At 36.9% G+C, this 17159-nt stretch overlaps 1 protein-coding gene across 2 annotated transcripts in view; it reads right to left on the minus strand.

The window, feature by feature from the left end:
* Positions 1–10807: 10807 nt before the first annotated feature.
* The window catches only part of LOC137938684 (serine/threonine-protein kinase STY46-like), a 62971-nt gene continuing 56619 nt past the window's right edge, over positions 10808–17159 (minus strand). For both annotated transcript variants that reach the window (XM_068783673.1, XM_068783674.1), the window contains 2 exons: positions 11271–11405; positions 10808–11194 (listed from right to left, as the gene is read on the minus strand). In XM_068783673.1, coding sequence (XP_068639774.1) covers positions 11117–11194; positions 11271–11405 — 213 coding nt within the window. In that variant the 3' untranslated portion in view covers positions 10808–11116. The remainder of the gene's footprint in view (positions 11195–11270; positions 11406–17159) is intronic.

Genomic DNA, 17159 nt, shown 5'->3' on the forward strand with positions numbered 1-17159 from the left:
TGGAACGACTGCAAAGCTCCATCGACCACGCACACAATGGTGATGCGGAGAATATTGTTCCAGATGGGGCAATTGTGGCAATCACAGATCTTCAACAGCACATGTATTTTGCGGTTGACGCAGGGGAAAGCAAGTATCGTTTAGTGGGTGTAGTTCATTATTCTCTTTTTTCGGTGCGGTATCAAATTCAGAGGAAGTGGTGATCACAAGCCTTGTGGTTTTCCTTGATATCATTATATGCAAAGAATTACAAAGGGGACTCATTACGCTTGAACTTCAGCCCCAACTCATCTTTTGTTGATATCTCCAGCACTGATGATAAAAGGTGTGCTTGCTGGCTAGCATCTTCTTTTGAGCCCACTGGTTATATGGGTGATGTAATTGCAGTATTTGACTACCAGTCCTCTAAAAGGGCATTTTCCTCGTGAATCAGAAGAGTAACTATGTTGTTGCCTACCTTGATGGGGTTCCAGAGTTAGTGAAGAAGCCAGGGAACCCATTCAAGATGAAGGTGTTTGGTGAATTACCTTGGTCACAAGAAGTTGTGAGAATGTCTGCCTTCAAGGGTGACACTGGTGAAATATTTGAAACAGATCCTTCGGGAAATAACACTTACAAAGAGGTGTCTATGCTCTCTAAGTATTTTCCTCTGGTGGTGATTACATTTGATAAGGTTACTTTCACAGTCCATGATGAAGTTTCAGTGAATGATGAAGAGTTCTCACTACTTCAGGGGTGCATCAATAATTTTTATTCTATATTGCAACTCTCATCTTCAAAAGTCATGTCTATAAGCACCCTAACTACTGCACTTTATCACTTCGATGCACGGAAAGACTTTTGGAGGGAAATTGTTTCCCTAGTTCAAGCATGCATATTATACTGCAATAAGTTTGTGTTGCAAAAATCAGATGATGCCCGATGCAGACCATCTGTTAGCTTATATTTTGGGACGAACCAGGTGGACATATCTCTGCATGAGCTTTCCTTGGATATCCTGCTCTTTGTAGTTGGAAAATTGAATCTAGCTGGTCCATATGAAGTTCAAAGTTCAAAGATTTTTGCTAATAGCTGCAAGGTAGAAAATCATTCAGGAATTTCCCTTCTTTGCATTGTTGACAATAAGAAGGATTTTGTAGTTGCTGGAAGGCATTTTGCCTTTGTGTTCTTGAGGCATGCTCTATTAGCCAACCAGCCTCAAGAGAATGCAGGCTTGCTGTCTGTGTGACTTGCTGAACATGGAGCTTTTACAATGTCTCCGATTCAAGTCTCACTTGTAGATGCTCAAGTGTTTGCTTGGAGAACAAGGGTCATGTCCTTAAAAGATTCTAGAACAATTCCTGGACCGGTAATTGTGGTGGATATTTCAGGAAAAGCAGAGGAGGGGGTATCAATTGTAGTCTCACCAATGATTACAAAGTGGATTTCCCATGGAGGTTCGTTTATGCCGGCCACAAGAAACAGAAGCTGAGTCCGCTTCTGTTTTGGTTGAGAATGGGGACACAATTGATGACTCAATGGCAATGTTTGATGCTTTAGGCCTATCTGGAGGCTAAAAAAAGGCAATCATGTCTTTAAGTCTTGGGAACTTCCTCTTATCATTTAGGCCTGAGATCCTTGAATGTTTAGCACAATCTGAAGGAATGGTTAGAAGCTCATAAAGGTGGAAAAGCCATTCGTCTTTCTGCAATATTTGACAAATTAAATTTCAAACTGCAGAGGGCCTTTAGTATGGCTACAGTCAAATCTTCTTTCAGCACTACACACTGTTTCATTAGTATTTCAGGTCAATCTTTCAGTAAACTCCATTTTCTGATTCAAACCCTTAGCAGAGATGTGCCTCTTAGACAGCCTAAGAAATTTGGAGATACATCAGATAAAACATCGCAGCCAGTGGCATTACATGAACAGAAAGAAATCTTCATGCTTCCCACAGTTCAGCTCACCAATCTCTTGCAGTTGGAGATACTTGTGGTTTTAACCGAGAACTCTGCTAAAGGACTTGACTTGATTGGCAAACAGGCAGCCATTACTTGTGGATCAAGTGCATATTTATATGCAAATCCTGCCTTGATAAAAATCACAATTACTTTGAACGAATTGAATTTATCGTCCAACCTTGTATGTAGTGGGGATTGTGTGAAGAAGTTAAACAAACACAAATCAGATGTTCGTTATTTGGATATGGAATTCGAGTCTCATCAAGTTGCTTCTACCAAAAGAGGAACAGGCATAGGCTTTCTTTTAGGTGATGTTGTAGCAGCCCAAGGTGCCTTCCAGTATTTTGGCCTTAAGGAGGCCCAGGTGCCTCTCATTTTTCTACAACAAGAAGAGGGCCAGAAATTCCTCAAAGCAAAGTTGGAGCCTGATCACATTGCTTCTTGGTTGAAAGCATACACGGAAGGTAAACTTGAGCCATTCAGAAATTCAGAGCCTATTCCAGACTTTAATAGTGACCCAGTCAAAGTTGTTGTTGCTGATAGACTCCATGAGATGGTTCTAAACTCCGGGAAAAATGTTTTGTTGGAGTTTTAAGCACCGGGGTGTGGGCATTGCAAGGCTCTAGTACCTATACTGGATGAAGTGGTTGTCTCCTTGCAAAATGTCAAGGATGTTGTTATTGCCAAAATTGATGCCACTGCGTATAATATCCCAACTGGTGCCTTTGATGCGAAGGGCTACCCTACTTTGTACTTCTTGTCCTCCAGTGGCACAGTATCAAATTACTAGGGTAACAGATCAACGGCAGATATTATTGACTTCATTTAACAGAATAGAGATCTGGCTATAGAACAAGATGTTGCCACAACCCTACTTTCGAGTTTGAGGGCAAGCTCGTTCTTCCAGGGGGTGTAATGTTATGAACACAATAACATTAGTATTTTACTTTATTTTACTTCAGTTTTAGGCCATAGGGGTAATTTTGGATTAATTTATTTATAGGAGTATTTTTATAATATTTTATTTATAGGGATATTTTAGTAATATTTTATATTAAACCCTAACAGGGTGAACCCTATTTAAGGGGTAAGAGTAATGAGAAAGACAAGTATTGAGAATTAGGTTAAATCTAGCGTAAACAAGTTTGAGATCACCTTCTTGATCTCGAGGTTAGGGTTTTCCTAAAAAACCCTCGTATTCTCTCATCTTCCATTGATCTTCGTCTTCCCCATGTCTTCCTACTATCCCTACAGTAATGCATGGAAGACTCGTAACCCGTGGCAGATCCTAGATCCTCCCAAAGAATCCTTGTGTCAGATCCGGGACCGTAACACATACTTTCTCCCCCCCTCAACCACATAAGCAGATGGTTGAATCATGTAGACTTCCTTCGACAAGTCACCATAAAGGAAGGTCTTTTGAACATAGAGTTGAAAATCTTGCCCTTTGAAATTATCGACAAGGGATATGAGAACACATAATGAATTTCACTTAACCATTGGTGAGAAAGTTTCATCATAATCAATACTATATGATTGAGTACACCCCTTGGCCAGTAACTGTGCTTTATATTGAGCAATTGTTCCATCTGAATTATATTTTAAGGTAAACACCCATTTGCAGCCCACTGGTTTTTTGTGGATGGAAAACACTTAAATCTCAAGTGTTATTCTCATATAGTGCTTGCATCTCCTCGTCTATGGCAGCTTGCCACCTTGGATCACTTTGAAGCTTTTTTATAAGAGGTATGTAAACGAGAAGAAGTCAAGACTTCCAAAAAGGCGCAAAGGGATGAGAGGTAGAGAACAATAGGTCTAGTGTCATATGGTGGGCAAACACAATAGGAGAAGATGAAAGGAAACTTACCTCAAGTCCATTAGAGGACTCCATAGGAGAGTGATCAGCAATGGGAGTGGAGATCTTAGTGGGCTGGTCATCATGTAGAATAGGTTAATTTGGTGGAATAAAAGGTCTTGGTAACCTTGTGAAAGACTCGAAACCAAACAAAGAAACACTAAAGTAGAAGGGTTGTTCTTAAAAAAAGTGACAACTATTGAAGTAAATACTTTTCATAGGCAGAGAATACTAAACATACCCTTTTTGAGCTTTAGAGTAACCAAGGAAGATGTGTTTAACAACTTTAGGACTGAACTTATTTGGATATATAAAGTGTTATGAAAAAATAAAAACATGAAAAAGATCAAACACATTAGGAGTAACAAAAAGGAAGATAGATTTGCAAATGACCTAGAGAATGGTGTTTGACTTTGTAAAACACTAGATGACATCTGATTAATAAGAAAATTAGTAAGAACTGCATAAGGCCAATAATACTGAGGAATATTCATGGATAACATAATAGTTCGTGCAACCTCAAAAGGATGCATATTCTTCCTTTCAGACACACCATTTTGATGAGAGGTGTAAACACAAGAAGATTGATGAATAATGACCTTCTTTTGACACGAGGACTAAATCTAAGAAGATAAATACTCCTTGGCATTATGTGATCTAAAAATCTGAATCTTCTTGTTAAATTGATTTTCAACCATAACACAAAAAGATTAAAAGATAGATAATTTTTTTTATCTATCCTTCATTAAATAGAGCCTAGTCAGTCTGGAATAATCATCCACAAAAATCACCAAATTACTTAGATTAGAAAATATTTATATATGAGCAGGTTCTCAAACATCAAATTAAACTAAAGAAAAAAAAATGGAAGCTACTTTATCTTGCCTAGGAAGAAACACAAAGCGGTGATGCTTCCCAAGCTCGCAACACTCATAACTTAACTGAGTAATAGATTTAAGTGAAGGAACCAATTTTTGTAAATTAGATAACATGGGATGACCAAGCCTATTATGTTTACTCTCTCATGGCCACTACCAATAACTTGTTTCATCGTGATCTCCTAAAAAACACAATGAGAGAAAAAAATATAACAAAATAGTTTGGTCAATTGACTAACTTACATGAGGCTTAATGGAAACTATGAAACAAATATAACTATTATTAACTAATAGTGAAGAGGATATATGAGAGTTATCGGTACCTTGAACTTTGCTTTGGGACCCACTTGTAATAGATACAAATCAATCTATAACACAAGGGGATAAGAAGGTTAAGACTTTACTAGTAAGGTGTTTAGAGGCGTTGGAATCAATGATCTAAGGTGATAAACTAGACATAAAATAAGAGAATACGTATACTTGTGGTAGCAATAGTGGTTCTATGTGTATTTGAAAGAGCAACCATTAATGTCTTGAGCTTCTGTAAGAAACCACAATCCACCTTTGTGAAAGTTACTTGCCCTTTAAAAGGCCTATTTACTAGTTTATGTGGTTGATGTGGATACATGATTACTCTTTTAAAAATCTGGTATCCCATGTATATTCTAGCACTTCTCAACTACATGGTTATTGAGGCCAGGAGAGTACACTTTCTATTTTGAGCATAATTTGAGGTAGTAATAGAATCACCACCTCTTCCTCGCCTTCTACCACCAAAATCGACCTCCTTTTCCTCATCCGTGACAATAGTTGTCATTCCCCCTACCTTGGGAGATTACGGTTGAGTGTTTTAAATGCTCTAACTAAGATGTAGGTTCTTTGTTTGGGATCCTGAGCATTGTTACACAAACATCATAAAAAACAAGGTTTGGAAGATGAGCGAAGTACCTAGTTTTTGTAACTTCAAAATAAAGCTTTAAGTTGGTAAGGAATATCATAGAAACCAGTGCTTCTCTTTGTCTTTCATGAGTTTCAATGTCAGTAGAATATGGTAGTGCAACTTTCTACTCTTGTAAGAGACCTCAAAATCTAGCAAAGTACTCATTAAGATTGTTACCTTGGTTTGTCATATATATCCCTTAGAAATATTATAAATTTTTTGAAGATTATCAGGAGGGGAATATAACTTAAAAGAAGTATCCCAAACATCTTTAGTTGTATCTAAGTGAATAAAATTCTTAGCAACGGATTCATCCATGCTATTGACTAACCAGCTGACAACTAAAGTGTCTTCCTTCAACGACTTATGATAGGAAGAGTCATCTTCTTCAACAAGTGGTTGTGTCAAGTGCCGAACAAGATCTCTTATTATAAGAAACATTACAATAGATTGGGACCATAATAAATAATTTCTTAGCCCCTTTACTGGAATGCTAGTGATTCTTAGAAAATCATGTTCATTGAATTCAACATAGGAAGACGCAGCTTTTTGCGAACCTTCAGCTATTAGACAAGCCACAAAAAAAAAAAAAAAATGTTTTTCAATTGCTCAAGAGGAAGAAGAATAATACAATTAGATAACTAGAGAAACCATCTTGAGAAAACACAAGTGCTGAAATCAATTAGATGTATGAAATTCTAGCACTTGTAAGAAAGCTCAAGTGCATGAAAAACACCACAAATGAGTTATAGAATATAAAAACATAATAGCTGAAGCAAAAAACTTCACTGAATTATCCCTTTGATTCCCACAAAATTTAAAGCATGAAATATTGTTTAAAGACTTGGAATCAAGCAATTTCTCATCCAGCCATTAGCTTCAAACCCTAACTTAGAGTTTAATGACTATGAGATAATAACACTCCTTCAAATTCTAACAACTTGTGATTAGAATTTTGAAAGGAGTTTTCAAAAAATTTTAGGGTGATTTTGTGGCATCAATAACTACTAAACAAAAAACTCACTTTCAGCCCTCTTATAGGTATCAAAAACTAATTTTTTAACACTTGACTTGAGAGATTAACATGATTATTTTGATAACAAAAAATACACAAAAGGAACACCTTAACAAATTAGTTTAATTATAAGGTCTTGGTGGAATTTTTCAACACATTGTCACTTTAAAAATCAATGGATAACTCCACCCACCCATCACCCTCCCATTCTTTCCATGCTCTTTTGTATAACTTTATAGCAGCTTAAAAAAATCCTAGAATTTTTTCTGTGATACCATGTTAGATTCTAGGGTTCCATACTTGAAAGAGGAGAAAAAGAAGAGGGAAAAAATAGAAGAACAAAAGAGGAAAAGAGAGTTTAAGGAGAGAAGCTCTAGTGGGAGAGATGTTTTAGGCAATGAAAGAGAGGAGCTTGAGTATGAGCATCCCTTCGTCATGACGTCTTGTTTATAATCAAGGATAGAAACCCTAATGCATGGTAAAGATAAAAAAGGACATTAAAACACTTAGTAATTATAAATTGTGCCACTCGAAGTAAGCCTTCAAATTTTCCTAGCAATTTCGCCAATAAAAAAAATTAAGTTGCCCTTTGAACCCAATTAAGGTGTGTTGCACAAACATCGTTACCACATGGATAAGTTACTCGAGCATGTATGAGGGTCAACTTTTCAATTTCAAAGAGATAGCACACAAAGAAAATTTGGATCAACATCATAAACGTTTACTTTGCTAATGCTAGTTGATCAATGTAGGCTTACAACTTGATATGATGTCACCATAAAACCCAAAAACATAAGACTTGCATCCAATAGAATTTACTCCAATCATTTGCAAACGTTAATAGAGCGATATAATTTATTCCATCTTTTACCTTTAGTTTTTATAATTTTGAGCCAAAACCTAAACTGAAGAGAATCTATATTCAATGTTTGCAAATTGACTTTCCTTTGAATCTTTCTCTGACCTTTGTTGTAGTTGTTTCAAATGCATTGCAGAAAGAGTATAGTAATCAGAAGTTCAAAACCAGGACAACCTTTGCTGCTGCATTTTAAGTAATGTACACGTATAAATTCATGAGCGTTCTCCATTATTTGTCCTTAAATAATCTAAGTTTTTTGTGATAGGGTATAAATATAACATCATTTAAAGTACAGATTAAAAAAAAATTAAAGGGTTGGGGGGGGACTCACCCTAAAGCTAACGTAACATCCTGTTGGGTATCATATCAGAAATCTTGAAATCTAATATAGAAATAACAATTTTGAATCACTAATCATTAAAAACGTGGAAGATAGACTTGTCAATGTACATAGAGGATATTACCTCCATATACTCATAAAATTTCTACAATCAATAATGCTCTTTAAGCACAAGAAGAAGTATAAAAAAAAAAAAAAAAAAAAAAAGAGCCCCCATTATGAAGGTATCAAAGACATTTTGTTCATGATGCACAATATTTTGCCGAATAATTCAATTTTGTAGTAGCTAATTCTAGAAATTAATATTCCAATGAAAATATCATGCAACAAGAACCTAAAAAAGATATTAAACACATTTTCAAACTTTCCTCAAATTAGAAGAACTCCTTAGTTCCACCATATAGCACAAACCTCTCTTAGGTCTGCTTCTCTGCATGCATATTGCATAACTTTGAGTAGCTTTTCCCATTTGTCTGTTTTAAAACTAATCTCATTTTACAATAATTGAACATAAGACAAACACCAACACAAATGTCTCCTTATAAACAATAATTTCCTCCCGCTCAGCCTTCCTCCCCCAATTTTTTTCTCTCCTCTCCCTCTCGACCTCCGTCATAGAGCATGGGAGGCCGAGCCTCTGTCGCAGAGCCTCTCGGCCTCCCAGCCTCACTTCTCTCTTAGCCTCCCTCTCTTCTCCCTCTCGGTGTACCATCAGAGCTAAAGTTGAATAAATTCATTTAAGATGAAGGGGTTAATCTACAATGAACTTGAAATGAAGTAAAAAATTCAATTTATCTTAAATGAATTGTTTCAACTTCAACTCATCCTTGGGTGTTAGTATAGACAAGTCAAGTGCACTGGAAAATAGATTCCAATGTTAGTGCCCCTAAATGAAAAGTATGATATATACAAGAGAATGAGTAACCTTTTATAATATACTTAAATAGAACATATACCTAAACAGATAATTAACCAAAATAAACATGGTTACTACACTTATAAGTGATTTAATGTGTAGTATTAAAATATATTAATATCCTAATTAATGAAAAACTGTATTATATTACTTAATGATTATAGTTTATTATAAATTAACACAATAATTACGTGTGACTAGAATAAATTATTAAAAATAAATAAATAAATAAATAAATAAATAAAATAAGCGAATATAATAAATCAATAAATATTTTTTTAATAACATAAGATATGTTTTAACATTAAAAACCACTAATTTAATACAATAATTAAAATATTAATATAATATATATATTTATCAATAACATAATATATATTTTTATGTATTATTAATTAATAATATATTGTCACAAAATTTAAAACCATTAGTTTAATTAATCATAATAATGGGATAATTAAACCAAAACAATTTATCAAATATTTTTTTAACAATATTTTAATTATGACTATTAAATCACTAATTTAATATAGTAATTATAAAATGAATATATTAAATAAATAAAAGTAGTTATTTTATAAATAAAAAATAAAAAATTTTATTTTTATGATGATGGTTTATTTTTTCCTAACTTAGGAAAAATTAAACCATCGTCTTCCTCACGACACGTGTCGTCTTCCTCAGCGGCGGGGGACTACGGCGGGCTAGCAGACAACGGCGATGGAGGCGGCGGGCCAACGGGCAACGACAACAGAGGCGGCGCTCCGACGGTACGCCAAGAGAGAGAAGAGAGGGAGACCAAGAGAGAAGAGAAGTCGGGAGGCCTAGAGGCTCGGCCTCCCGTGCCAAGGGAGAAGAGGAAAAAAAAATTTCGCAAGGGAGGTGGGGGTGGGGACCGAGAGAGAGAGCAAAGCGCCCCCCACGCTTCAAGTGATTGATTCGGAAAACAGGTCCGAATCTAAACTCCCCCTTTTTTGCCTGAGTGAATGAATTGACATGATTCACTTGAAGTAGAATTCATTCTACACTAACCACTTAATCTAATGAACTAAGTAATACGCGAGTACCCCCACGATATGCAGTTTACATCAGCATTATCATTTAGTTAATCAGTTAGAATAAGGACAATTGGAATTTCAATAAACGCCAATAATTGACAACTGAATTGCTCACAAATTTGAGATGAAACCATTGCAAAACCCATTAAGCTGCTGTAATAACAATTTTGGTAAGAAAGCTTAAAGAAGGAAAAAAAACATAATGCAATGACTAATAACGATTTCAGGAAGAATTTCATCCAAAAGAGAGACAAATGCATGAATGAGCATTCAAATTTGAGCTAAACGTAATGTAGGAGTGAAACAAGAAAATGGCCAACACGCCCAGTACAAATTAATTATCAAGAAAGTGTAAATACATTTCTTTCCCCAAATCAATCCTCACCCACAATCATAAATTCACAAAGCTCAGACAAAGGAACATAAGTTGAATTACTTAAAAGGCTGAAAGAGAGCAATATAGTTGATGGTGTTGTTGTGTAGTGGAAATGAATAAAAAGATAATGGAATCAGGTCGTATAGCAACAAGAGAGCACAATCAGAAAAAAAGAATTGACAGAGATTGGAGCAACTTATATAGCAGGTTAACAGGGACGAATGGCAAGTGAGCAACGAAGGGCAAAAGTGTGAGCAATAAAGTTAGGGATTCTACTTTACCATTTTCGATGAAGGGGATAGGAAACCGGTTTCCCACTGTTTAAGCGATAAGTCAAACGAATTTTCCGATGTCTAAAACAGGTACAATGAAGGAAATTTTTGGTCAATTTTTTTTCTTTCGAAAGGTACTATATTCTTAATACAAACACACCCCAGAGCCACAAATATTTCTATAAGCTAATGTGCAGAGTCCAATTGTCCCAGTAATAAGGAGCAATAATGTATTCCCGGGGAGCCACTGACAATCTCTGGAGGAAGTAAAGTCACGAGAATTCTGCTATTTGTCATTGGGGGCGACTGGGATTTGGTGATCATCTCTAATTTGGAACTCAAAGAACTGGCTCCAAACTTACAAATGACCGAGTGTTACCTTCTTGAAAAACTGCAAATGTCAGCACCATAATGATGCCAGAGTTTGAGCTATGTTACATTGCATGTTCATCAAAAAACACTTGAAGGATAAGTAGCTGGAGAAAAAAGGTGAAACTGGAACGGCAACAAATCGAGCTCAAAACATTACGACTCAAAAAAAAAAAAAAAAAAACTGGTTGGTTCCCTTGTTGACTGAGGAAGCTGTACAAGTTTAGATAAATGGTCTAGCAGGGAATCGCCCTAATGACAAAGAGCAACAAAAGACATGCTATGAACATGTCCCAGTTCAATGATTGCGTCTGAGGACTGACAGGAAGCCTCCTGATGACTTTTCTCTGTGTCGATCCTCTCCCTCATCAGCTATCTGTAAAAAAACAAATCACAATTTACAATCCAGTACACAGATTATGGCTGACCAGATTTGAGTCTTGGATTTTCACCTCTTTTGCTATATGCTGTAGGATCTCTATGATTTCAGAGAAATCAGGTCTTGGAGTTGGGTCCTGCTGCCAACACCGTTCAAGAAGCTCAGCTAGCTTTGGATGTGTAAGCTTGGGAATAATAGGACGTAAACCCTGAAAACCAAAAAATAAGATTAGTTTTTTCCTTAAAAGTAATTACATGTGCGTCACAGATTACTTAAAATGCCACAAAAAATACAAGTTCACAAAGAATATCAAGATACTAAAGCATTAAGAAATTGAAGAATACAACTAAATTATAAAACTAAGGTTTATATCACATTGGAAGCATCACCACATTGACGTAAAAACATGAACAATTCTATATTGAACAATATATACCTAAATCAACAGGTCGATTGTTTGTGAAAATTATAGATTAATTAACATGCACGGTTTGAAAATAAATAAACAACTAAATTTCTATCAATAAAGCAATACCAACTTTTTTATAAAGACAAAAAGGCAATACGGACTTCAAAAACATTAAGTTCACAAAGCCAAGATCCCAAAGTGAGTACACATCTGGATATCCAACAACTAGGTCGAAAAGATGTTTATCGCAATTTGGTTGTGTTTGAATTGTAAGTCTGTTACATCGTGACAATATGTCCATTCAGGAATATAATAAAATAACAAGAGAAATAATGATCAGAAAAGTTCAGTTCCAAATCACAAAGCAGTCACTTGAGATAATTTTGTTGCACTTGAGAAAACACGATTTTTTCCGAGACATACGAAAGATTTGATAGTTAATAAACAAGAGTAAGAATCAATCTATAAATTATGAGATAAGACTAGCCGTTATACTGTGTCCATGTTCCAGTTGGAACAAGAAACATAGGAAATAAATCAAAGATAGAGGCACTATAAAATAGCTTTTATTGTTTTGTGGCAACTGCTCAATCTTTAAACTGCTGACTACTTTTTCCTGAAAACTTCTTGCTCAACCAGCATAATGATCAGAATAAAAAAGAATAGGACTGTTGAATTTAGGATCCCATAACAAGGTCCTCAACCAAGGTAGTGAAAGAGGAGAGGAAGAAAAGGAAGAGAAGACAGTTGGAACAAGAAACATAGGAAATAAATCAAAGATAGAGGCACTATAGAATAGCTTTTATTGTTTCGTGGCAACTGCTCAATCTTTAAACTGCTGACTACTTTTTCCTGAAAACTTCTTGCTCAACCAGCATAATGATCAGAATAAAAAAGAATAGGACTGTTGAATTTAGGATCCCATAACAAGGTCCTCAACCAAGGTAGTGAAAGAGGAGAGGAAGAAAAGGAAGAGAAGAAAGGAGAAGAGAGAAAGAAGAGAGAACTTGGCTAGCGAGATGGAGAGAGCTTGAAAGAGGAGACAATTCTAAGGACGAATTTGAGAGGGGAGGGGAGACTTAATAATCTACCCCATACCTTGAGCCTCTATTGATAATTGTAGAAGGAAGTTTACAATGACTACAATGCCCTTATGGTTATAAACTTTGAAAAACGAAAAGACATAAGTAAACACACGTCTTCTTAGATAATTACCTCTTGTGCCATCCTTATGAGAAGACATTTAAATTACCTCATTTGCCACCTCCTTGACGTAGGGAAGTACATTGATGCCACCTCGAGATGTCTTCAAACACTCCCCCTCGAGTTGGGGGAGAGAAAACATTGTAGATACCCAACTTACCGCATATAGTAGTTAAAATTTTGAATGTAATTAGTTTCGTAAGAATGTCTACCACCTACCCTTGTGATGAAACATGTTTGAGAAATAAGATACCATCTTGAAATTTCTCCTGTACAAAGTGCCAGTCTACCTCAATGTGTTTTGTCTTCTCGTGGAAGACAGGATTTGAGGTGATATGAAAAGCCGCCTGGTTGTCATAATATAATTCCATAGAAACTTCTTTATAGAATTCCAATTCAGTAAGAAGGGATTTGATCCATAAAAGCTCACTAACTGTGTGGGCCAGAACTTTGTATTCTACTTCTGCACTAGACCTCGCAACAGCATTCTGCTTTTTGCTTCTCCATGTAACCAGATTACCTCCAACTAAGGTACACTACTTGAACTGGACTTCCTGTTATCAGGTTATTCAACCTAATCTGATCTGAAAAACCTTCTATGTTGAAGTGGTCATGATTCTTATAGAGAAGCCCTTTCCCCGGAGTTCCTTTTAAATATCTCAGTATCCTCTCCAGGGCTTGCCAATGGGTAAGTTGCGGTTTGTGCACATACTGACTCACCACACTTACTGCATATGATAAATCTGGTTTGGTTACTATGAGGAAAATGAGGTTTCCCACAAACCTCTGATATTTACCTATATCAACATCTTCTGTAGAGCTCGCACATAGCATTGTGTTGGCATCCATTGGGGTGTCTATTGGTTGACACCTCATCATCCCTGTGTCCTCTAGTAAATCTAAAACATACTTTCATTGAGATAATATAATCTCATGTTTTGACTGGAATACCTCAATACCTAGAAAATATTTTAGAAGCCCAAGATCTTTTGTTTTAAATTATTTGCTTATCTCCTCTTTGACTTCTTTTATGCCGTCTACATCACTGCTGATTAAGACGATATCATTTACATAAACTGCTAGTAATACTTTTCCCTTTCAAGTATTTTTTACAAAGACATAATGATCTACTGAGCACGGGTTGAATCCAAACCGCAACATTCCTTGGCTAAATTTGTCAAACCAAGTCCGAGGAGACTATTTAAACCCATATAAAGACTTCCTCAATTTGCATAATGACTCCCCCTCAACCACAAAACATATATATATATATATATATATCTTCTTTAATGTCTCTATTCAAGAAGGCATTTTTTACATCCTATTAATATATCAGCCAAGAGGAATTAGCGGCTAGAGATAATAAGACGTGTGTCACGTTTAATTTAGCCATTGGGGAATATGTTTCCTCATAATCTACTTCATAACACTAAGTATACCCCTTGGCAATGAGTCAGGCTTTGAGGCGAGTAATAGAACCATCTGGATTGTGGTTGATAGTGAAAACCCATTTACTGACCATAGATTTCTTGTCGGGAGGAAGAGGAACTAATACCCAAGTCTGATTCTCATATAAGGCATAAGGCATGCATTTCTTCTTCCATGGCTACCTTCCATCCTAGATGTCTCAGAGCCTCCTGATATGACTGTGGAACAAATATGAAAGAAATAAATGCAAGAAATTGATAGCCTAAAAAAGATAATCAATGGTGAGAAACAAAAATGGATATAGGATGAGAAGTGGGCCTAGTGCAAGTCCGAGACTCTTTCTGTAGAGCTATGAGTCGAGTATCAAACTGTGGGACAAAAACAACAGGGAAAGATGGGCTTACCTCAGAAGGATCAGTAAACTCCACAGGTGTGGTGTTCACCAAGGCTTCAGGGGGCTATAGTAGATTTGCATCAAGTGGCACAACGGGCTTCGGAGCAATCTAAACTTATGAAAGACCCGGAGTAGCATATTTTGAAGAATAAAAAGATGTGTCCTAAAAAAAGGTAACATCCCTAGCAACAGTTAACTTCTGAAGAGGAGGATTATAACTGAGATAACCTCTTTGGGTACGAGAGTAACCCAAAATAATACACTTAAGAGACTGAGGTGCAAGCTTACTCTTCTGAGGGGATGTGATATGAACAAAGCATGTGCAGCCAAATACTGTCAAAGGAAGGGAGAAGGGGTCTTCAACTAGAAATAACAAGAGTAAGGGATTTATGGCTAAGTACTGAAGATGGTAGTCTATTAATAAGGAAGCATGCTATAAGAATGGCATGAAGTCAGTGTTAAATTGGGTCCAAGGCCCACCCAAAATGACTAGCCAAGGAAGTCTCTTTCCCAACTAATAAACTCAAGATCTTTGTACTCACTAATCCATATGGGACTATTCCTTAACACTTCCCCTCACGTGTAGACCCTCTTTTTGTCGCTCTACAAGTGGATAATTTAGGAGAAGGCATTTTAGGTGTAGACCCTCTTCTGTGGCTCTACAAGCGGATAGTTTAGGTGTAGGCCCTCTTTTGTGGCTCTACAAGTAGATAGTTTAGGTGTAGGCCCACATATGAGTACCTGCTCTAATACTATGTTGATTTTGAGGACTCTAGAATTTAGATGGAGAAAAATGAGAGAGACACCATTGGGAGAAAACTGGAGGAGAAGAGGTTATGGACTTGATTATCCTAACCCTTCCCCTAAAGCTCAATTTATAGATTAATACCCCCGAACTTAGGGTTTAGGGTTTAACCCTGGAACTTTAACCTAATTACATCAATGCCATCTCTAATTACTCCTGGCTCTTGGATGCTGATTTTGATGTGCGGTTGAAAAACTGGTTGTCAAACTTACTGGCTTGGGGTTGTCCAGAGTGGTCTCTTCCGATAAAGCTCAAACTCCTTAAAAAGATTCTTAAGGAATGGTCCTTCCGGTGTCTTCAAACTGCTAGAGAAAAGAAATCCTCTCTCCTCAACTACATCGCCGAATTGGATTCTTCGGAAGAGCAAATCTAACTCATTCTGAATTTTCCACTCGCCTTTCACTTCAAATGGAGCTGCAAACTCTCCTAGTTCAGGAAAGAATCAGCTGGAAGCAAAGAGCCCGTTTTAAATGGCTAACTGATGGAGATGCCAATACAAAAATTTTCCACTCCCTCACATCGACGAGGAAGAGATCCAACCAAATTACCTCCTTATGCATCACTAATGAGGTAACGTCGGATAGGATCCATATTACTAATGAGCTGCTCAGTTTTTTCACAGATTTATACACTGATGATAATATTAACCGGCCCAAAATCCAACAACTTTATTTTGGGCATCTCCCCCACTCTGCTTCATCTATTCTCGAAGCTCCTTTCTCCCAGAAGGAAATTGAAAAGGCAGTACTGGGCATGGCTTGTGACCGGGCCCCGGGCCCAGATGGATTCAACGGTGAATTCTACCACCAGGCTTGGCCGATTATCAAGGAAGATATTTATAGGATGGTTGAGGGTTTTTACAAGACAGGCATCTTCTTTCGCAGCATGAAGGTGTCATTTATCTCACTGATCCCCAAGAAGAGAAATGTTGAGACCCCTGGTGACTTTCGTCCTATCAGTCTAATCTCAAGTACTTACAAAATTATTACTAGACTCCTTGCAAACAGACTCAAAAGAGTTCCCCCTCTTATTATCAGCCATGGTCAGAGTGCTTTCTTGAAGAGTAGAAACATTTTGGACTCCACTATGGCGGCGCATGAGTTGTGTGACCATTTTTCTCGTTCGAAGGATCCAACTTTTACACTTAAGCTGAATGTAGAAAAGACTTTTGATCGGGTAAACTGGGTACTTTTGGACGACATCATGATCCGGATGGGCTTCGGAGATCGTTGGAGATATTTGATTAGGAGCTGCCTATCCTCCGTTACGTACTCTCTTGTCTTGAATGGTACAACTTGCGGATGTTTCAATGGCTCAAGAGGATTGAGACAGGGAGATCCTCTCTCCCCTCTCATCTTCAACATTATGGGTGAATGCCTCTCTGCTATGCTATTTTCGGCCAATGAATGTGGATGACTTCATCCAACCAGCAGCTCCTTGACTTTCAATATTCCTCTCCTTCATTATGCGGATGACACTTTGATATTTGGAGTAGGAACAATGGCCAACATCAGAAAAGTAAAGGCGGTTTTGGGACTCTTCGAAATCTGCTCAGATCGGAAAGTAAAATGGAGTAAAACTTCCTTGATTGGGTTCAATATCAACCCAAACTCCCTCTCAGAAATGGCGGAAGTGCTTGGTTGCTCAATCTCATCCACCCCTTGTACTTACCTCGGTCTTCCTCTGTTCACGGGCCATATTTGTAAAGATCTCTGATCTCTAG

Source organism: Aristolochia californica, unplaced genomic scaffold, assembly GCF_029961685.1.
Source record: "Aristolochia californica isolate CCGP_79_NKW_82.1479 unplaced genomic scaffold, dmAriCali1.0.hap1 SCAF_8, whole genome shotgun sequence".
Lineage (NCBI taxonomy): Eukaryota > Viridiplantae > Streptophyta > Magnoliopsida > Piperales > Aristolochiaceae > Aristolochia > Aristolochia californica.